Below are 7561 nucleotides of genomic sequence, written 5' to 3'. Positions count from 1 at the left end.
TAAGGGAGAAAGAGAAAGTGTCTGAAATGGTTCTGAGGAAAGGGAAAGGAGGATGATGGAGACAGTGTTTATTGCTGGCCTGCCCTGAGTAACTCAGCTGGCCTCTATCTGGAGTTGCTTCCTACCTCAGGGCTCTTCAGGCTCCAATTCTGAGCTGGAGTTGGAGCCCCCATCAAAGGCAGAGGTGGTGCTGCCCTTGGCATTGGTGTAGAGGATGCTGTCTGAGGAGGGATAGTTGGCCTGTGGCTGGGCACTTGACCTCCCCTCCGGTAAACGGACTTCCTGCCTCAGAAGAGCATTCTGCCGCTGTGGTCATCAATATCTCACCGGCGTGTGGTTTTTCCCTTCGCATATGATGGATATACTCTATGGCTTTGTCTAGGATTTGGGCCCAGGATGCCTTCTCTCCTTGGAGTGTTGGGACTGAGTCCCACAAACTGAAAGCTGCATTTGATGTGGTCCCTACGATTTCATTCCAGTGCATTATGATGGGCCCGTTTGTCAGCCGCAGACTGAAATCTCTGTTGTTGCTTGTCACTCTCCACCTCGATGTCATCATTATCACTCATTTCCTACAACCCAGGGAGCAGCCACTGCAGCAGCAGTAGCCGGGGAGGCAGAGGGATAGAGGAATCTGAGGAAGTCACTGACAAGAAGCAGAGTTCCCCTGCCTACACACACACAATCACTTGCTCTCACTCACATAAAACACAGGCAAGAACCACCTCCTCACTCCCAAAATCCCAGTTCCAAATTTGTCTTGTCTGTTAAGAAGGCTTCATACTTCAGAAGTTTATAAAATGCTTTGATTTCACGCCCAGGCTCTTTGCTAATTATTTCTAGGTTCATGCCTGTGCTCCAGATGACAGAGAGAACCATATACCTGACCAGTGGAGCACTATGCGCTATAACTACATTTTGGATCAATTTATTTATTCTTTCACATCCAGGACTTCTATTTATTAACAGAATGTTTTCCAGCTAGTGTTTATATCTGGTGGGCAGTATATTAATTACAAAATGTAACACTGACAAAGCCTTTATATTTTTCTTTTTTTAAACCTAACAGCATAACTTCCTCTAAGATAAAGCTGTTTTAAAAAGATGCTTGAAGGCCAGGTGCAGTGGCTCAGGCCTGTAATCCCAGCACTTTGGGAGGCTGAGGCGGGCAGATCCCTTGAGGCCAGGAGTTCGAGACCAGCCTGGCCAACATGGTGAAACCCCGTCTCTACTAAAAACACATTAGCTGGGCATGGTAGCACACGCCTGTAATCCAGCTACTTGGGAGGCGGAGGCAGGAGAGTCACTTGAGTCCGGGAGGTAGAGGTTGCAGTGAGCCATGATCATGCCACTGCACTCCAGCCTGGGTGACAGAGTAAGACCCTGTCTCCAAAACAAAACAAAATAAAAACCCCCAAAACCAAAAACCAATGCTTGGATGCCATAGAAGTTTTATTGTAAGCATTTAAAAACAACAACAACACTAGGCCGGGTGCGGAGGCTCACGCCTGTAATCCCAGCAATTTGGGAGGCCGAGGCGGGTGAATCACAAGGTCAGGAGATTGAGACCATCCTGGCCAACATGGTGAAACCCCGTCTCTACTAAAAATACAAAAATTAGCTGGGTGTGGTGGCGCATGCCTGGAGTCCCAGCTACTCAGGAGGCTGAGGCAGAAGAATTGCTTGAACCTGGAAGGCAGAGGTTGCAGTTGAGTCGAGATCATGCCACTGCACTCCAGCCTGGTGACAGAGCAAGACTCTTTCTCAAAAACAAAACAAAACAAAACAAAAAAACACTTTAACACTATAGAATAAGTATCAATTTTATTCTATAGTGTTACAGCGTTTATTCTGTTACTACATGAAGTGAAGACTTTCTCCTCTCTGCAGTCTCTCCTATGTATTAGGCTGAAGTAATTGCTGGCTGGAAAAGGAAATTTGCAGTTTCAGATGATGTAGTTACTTGAACATGAAAACAACTGGATAAGAAATACAGTGGTGATGATGTAAATGTTTTGTCCTAGTGATAGCCATCATATTAATTATATGAGAAATATTGGCAGATGATTAATTTGAGAAATTTCACAATCATTTCTAAGGAACAAACACAAATTACTGTAGAGTCAGCTCTCCATATCCCCAGGTTCAACATCTGCAGATTCAACCAACCACAGATCACAAATATTTTGGGGAAAAAAATACAACAGTAAAAAATAATACGAATTTAAAAACATAGTATTAACCACTAATTATATAGAATTCATATTATATTAGGTATTGTAAGTAATCTAGAAATGACTTAAAGTATACAAGAAGATGCATCTATATTATATGCAAACACTATGCCATTTTATATAAGGAACATGCATACCAAAACATAGGTTTTGCTATCTGTGGGAGCCCTGGAACCAGTACTCGCCAGATACCAAGGGACAACTGTATTGTCAACTTACATGCAGAAAAGAAAAAAAAGAAAAAAAAAAGGCAAAACCTAAATAATTTTATTTAACTTTTTCAGACATTTTCACAGTATTGAGTACACTATTCTATAAGAGCATGGCTATAGTTTAGTAACCCTGAATATTGTTAATAGTGTAATGTAGCTACAAAGGGTGAAAAAATTAGAATTTTCAGACTATGCCTTTAATCTGGCATTCAGAATAATATCTCTACGGGAAAATCACCACTGTTGAGGGTTTATTTGTTAGACTCCTGATAATGCTGATCAAAAGATAAAAGATCAAAAGATTAACCATACATTTGTTTTGTTTTTTTTTAAAAAGTATTTATTTTTTACTAGTGAGGATGGAACTTGGCAAAGAAGTTTACAGAAAAGATGTCCATATACAAAGAAAGAAATAGCAAAATATTTTTGGTCATAATTTAGAAAGAAACTAATCTATAAAACGGAGACAGTTCTTCCCAATTCATCTCTCTCACAGAAGAGCATAAGCACGGGCTCTCAGTTCCTTGATATCCTCAAGAGGCCACGGATACGTCTGACAAGAGCCTGTATGAAACTGTATCGAGATCGAACTTTTGAATATAATCCTTCAATGTCCAGAAGTTTCTTCTGTAGTGATTCTCCAAAAGCGTTGATTGCATCAGCCTGCAGCTAGCAGTGACACAAAGACATTTTGTTAAAATTTTTGTCTCAAATATTTCTTTTATTCTAAGTCTTCCAATTTAAAACACCTTAGAATTTTTGTAATGTGTTACTAAATTAACTAAACATTCACATTTTCTACCTTAGAATTTTTTGGTTTAATTCTCATGTTTTTCCTGCTTTCTTTTCTTGTATAAATTTAAAAACCTGCTTTAAGTAGCAATGAATGTTGATGCTGATGCTGATACACTAACATACACACAAAAACATTTCCTGAAGGGCCATACAAGAAGTCAGTAAGACTGGGGGGAGGGAGGGAAGGAGGATGTGGGGAAGGAAGGGAGGGAGGGAGGACAGGAGGGTAGGTGGGAAAGAAGCTTTTACTTTTTACTTCATTTTGCAATTTTTAAAAACCCACTTGCATGCTTTTGTTTTCAAAAAATATTAATGCGGGGATAAAACTGGTATATGCTTTAGAATTCATATATATTCTAGAATGCATATGTAGTTTCAGATGGATCTTTTTGATGTTATACTAAAAGACTAAAATTAAGTACAATATTAGATGAATCTACCTGTTTTCAGTTTTGCATTAAAATCACAGCACAGTGTGAGATTATTTATTAATCCTGCATTTTTTTCTAGCTTTTTCACAAAGCAGTCTAAATGAAATAGTAACAGTTATTACTTCAAAACATATTTATTTTTGTTGTCATAGCTACTCAGGATGCTGAGGCGGGAGAATCACTTGAGCCCACGGGGTTGAGGCTGCAGTGAACTGTGGTCACACCACTGCATGCCAGCCTGGGTAACGGAGTGAGACCTTGTCTCTCAGACAAAATAAACAAACAAACAAACTTCTGAATAATCTTCTTTGGCTAATTTTGCACATGGCCTCAATTAACACTAGTTCTCCTAAACAAGCCTAGCCACAAAACGAATTCCTTTTATAAAGTCACTAAGGGGCAAATGTAGTCTGGATTGGGATGGAAGTGTGGTATCCATGACATCCAGCAAGCTGTACTTTGGAGGCTGCTGTAGCTGCACCTTTCATTCCCAACCTTGTTTTAAGAAAAACAGCAAAAAGAGGGATTTGGGAGGAGCACAGCCTTTATCAAATCATGGCTAAGGACATTCAGATGGCTAGTAGAGGATCTAGCTATAATTAATTTTCCCTAACATCACATACCCTGATACCTGCTTTGTTAGAAACATAACTTTGCTATTAGTTTAATATGAGGTGTTTATTGTAATTGTTTTTGGCATACTCTTCATTCATTCCAACACTACTGATCAACAGGTTAGTAAGAGCACAGTGTTGTGTACTATGGTCTACTACAGTGGGATTTGTATTGGCTGCTCTCAATCTCACCATTAAATTATTTCCTGAAAAATAAGTGCTGAGTGATACTTTGTACCTAAAAAGTTCTACAAAGCTAATCAAAAGATATCAGGAGTTTCTAGATCATAATGCCTACCAATCACGGAACGTTTACCATGTTCTAGGTACAACACTAGCAGCCTCACATACATGAAACCTCACTTAATTCTGACAAAACCCTTTGAGGTTGAATCCTCTTATTTCTTAGATGAAGCAATTGAGGCTCGGAAGTTAAGTAAGTTGTTTAAAGTCATATAGCTGTTAAAATGGTCAAGCTAGAGTTCAAACCAGGTCTCTGTAAGCAACCCTGAAAATCATAATCTTATTAACATACCAGGCTTTCCTTTGTACGTACTTACTTACATTTATTTATTTATTTATTTATTTATTTACTGGAGACAAGGTCTTGCTTCACTCTTTCATTCATTTATTGGAGACAAGGTCTTGCTCTGTTGCCCAGGCTGGAGTGCAGTGGTGCAATCACAGCTCACTGCAGTCTCAATCTCCCAGGCTCAGGTGATTCTCCCACCTCAGCCTCCCAGGTAGCTGTGACTACAGATGCATGCCACCACAGTATGCCAATTTTTTTTTTTTTTTTAAGAGACGGGATCTCACTATGTTGCCCAGGCTGGTGCCAAACTCCTGGGCTCAAGCAATCCCCCTGTCTCAGCCTCCCAAAATGCTGGGATTACAGGTGTGTACCATCACATCCAGCCTTTTTACTTTAATAAAGAAAAATAAAAGAATATGAGAATAGAATCTTACCTGGTCTAAATCATGTTGGCTCACTATAGCCAGCCCACTTCTGAAATCTAGATTGGTTTCTGAGGCGAAGGAATCTAGAGATAAAAAAAACGGAGTCATACCAGCTGTGCAAGTACACATCTACCACACCGTGCAGGAACCTGATGACAATGAACAATAACAATAGCACCATGAAAAACACGGCTCAAGATTGGGAACTCAATTTTCAACTTTTAGCAAATGGAAGCCCCTAGAAAGCATTTCACTGGTCCAGACCAGGGTTCTCAGCTTTTCTCTATTTCTTTCCACCTAAGGGATCCAATATATGGCCATCAGTCACAGAGGCCCACTCCAGCAATAAGAATCAGCATAATAGCAGACCTACTCCATTCTTCTAGAGCTGGGTCAGCCCCTAACAGCAGCAGGAAGCTAAGGAACAGCTGATGAGCAGGCTCTAGAATATTCTTATGCTCAGCACAATGTCCCGTGAACAGAAAGTAAAATGCAAGAAATAGCTACGTCTAGTGACTAAGCAGCTCTTGATTCACCCAATTCACTCTAAGTAATCTGGAAACAAAAATAAAAAAAACTGTTACTAGCTTTTCAAGGCACAAATAGGTATTTATGGTTCATTAATTTTTAGCAGAAAGTTTACCTTGCAGTCTTCTGCTTTTAAACAAGGTTCTCGAGGCAAATAAGGAATCTTGAGAATCCGTGGGCATGCAATGTAACAAGTAGTACTCCAGATGGCGCCAAAGAATAAATAGGCAGGTCTCTATGATAACTATACCAGAGCTCAGATTAAAGGAACATAATCTCATCAAATATTTTTTACAAACCAGTTTTGGAGGAGGAGAAAAAAGGACAGACTGCACTCACTTAATGAGGTACCCACAGCCTCAGTCTAACACACAGGGTCTCACTGAAGGCTCCCCAAGAGGAAGCAGCAAGGTGTGCTGAGGAAAGAGGTGGGGACCCTGGGGTCCTGTGCAAGCAGTCTCATGTCCCTACCTTCTTCCCTGACAGAAAGTGCCCATGTATATTATCAGTATTACCAGCTACTCTAAAACATAAGAACAAAAACTACGATTTGGAAATACATTAGGCATTTACTGGGAAAAAATTAAGTTTATCTCCTTCCACCTGGTTTTGGTGCCCAAATAATATGAGAATAAGTGAACATTCAAGGTCATCATTCAAGTGCATGATTTCATAAAGGATACAAGAACAAAGGGAAAGCAGTTTAGCTCGATTGTTGATCACCTTCACCAAGCGCCGTCTTGCTAGAACATATTTCTGGGCAGTGGAGATTTTATCAACACCAGCAGGCATCACAGACTGACACAACTAGAAGAAACAAATGTGGTATTAGAATGACATCAACTGGAACAAAATTTTTAATGAAAAACTACTATCAGCAGGTCACCATGGTAAATACTATGAAGAACACTCAAATTTAAACATCCTTGCAGATAAGAGTTTTTATCTAAGAAGCTAGCAATTTTTAAAAATTACAGCCAAAGAAGCAAATTCACAAATGAACATTTATCTGCTGCCTTTTGATAGTCTGTCCCTGAAACATAGTCAGGGTTGCTGATCAAACCCTGAATTTCCTGTCACATTAAAACAAACCAAGACAAAACGATAGGTTTTTCAAGCAGTAGCTATAACAATCCCATGGAGAGTTTCTAACAGTTGTCAGGTGTCTTCTGCAAAAAATACAAGGTAGACACCTAGAGCATAACTACAATATGATCATCAACCAAAGCTCCCATGACCACTTGTCAATGTGGCACACACGCGAGCACAGTTGTTCCAGCTAATGTTCTGATGCTGGGTTCCAAGGAAGGCGTACTGAAGTGAGGGTGATGGAAGGCCACACGCTTCATGACGATGATGCAATTCCTCTTGCAAGTACAAGCATCACTGATTAGCTACACATTAGAGGAAGTACTGCCAGGCATAAACCCAAAATTTCAGGGGTTACCTAAACCCAGTCATTGACTCCTGCCTCACCCTGTTCCTGCCAGCTACATGCCTTTGGGTAAGTTATGCAAGTCGTCTGTGCCTCAGTTTCCTCACATGAGAAATGACAACAGAAACAGTATCTGCCCAGGTGTTAGATAGAACATGTAGTTCAGGGCCTGGCATGTTGTAGACACTCAATAAATGTCCCCTGAGGTTACTAGAAAAGTGGTAAGAGGGAGTAGGCACGAACTACTCATAAGAGTAACACGGAAGTTTTTAGAAAGCTTGGTGCAAACCAGGAATGCAAAAGTGGCTCAACATCCAGGCTGCCACAGGACACCAGGAAGCTTCAGCACTGCCTT

The 7561-nt window shown here is 40.4% G+C and overlaps 1 protein-coding gene and 1 pseudogene across 2 annotated transcripts in view; both read right to left on the bottom strand.

Annotated features, from left to right (window-relative positions):
- Positions 1–590, bottom strand: LOC100592296 (annotated as a pseudogene).
- Positions 591–2768: 2178 nt separating this feature from the next.
- NUP205 (nucleoporin 205) overlaps positions 2769–7561 on the bottom strand; it is a 93211-nt gene continuing 88418 nt past the window's right edge. The window contains exons 40-43 of one of the 2 annotated variants that reach the window (XM_003261376.4): positions 6455–6578; positions 5887–6015; positions 5253–5326; positions 2769–3115 (exon numbers count right to left, since the gene is read on the bottom strand). In XM_003261376.4, the coding sequence (XP_003261424.1) occupies positions 2963–3115; positions 5253–5326; positions 5887–6015; positions 6455–6578 (480 nt within the window). In that variant the 3' untranslated portion in view covers positions 2769–2962. The remainder of the gene's footprint in view (positions 3116–5252; positions 5327–5886; positions 6016–6454; positions 6579–7561) is intronic. The other variant, XR_004032994.1, reaches the window with a different exon arrangement.

The sequence above is a fragment of the Nomascus leucogenys genome, chromosome 13, assembly GCF_006542625.1.
Source record: "Nomascus leucogenys isolate Asia chromosome 13, Asia_NLE_v1, whole genome shotgun sequence".
Taxonomy (NCBI): Eukaryota; Metazoa; Chordata; class Mammalia; order Primates; family Hylobatidae; genus Nomascus; species Nomascus leucogenys.
Note: the sequence above shows the minus strand (reverse complement) of the source record. Positions and strands in the feature narration are given on the sequence as shown.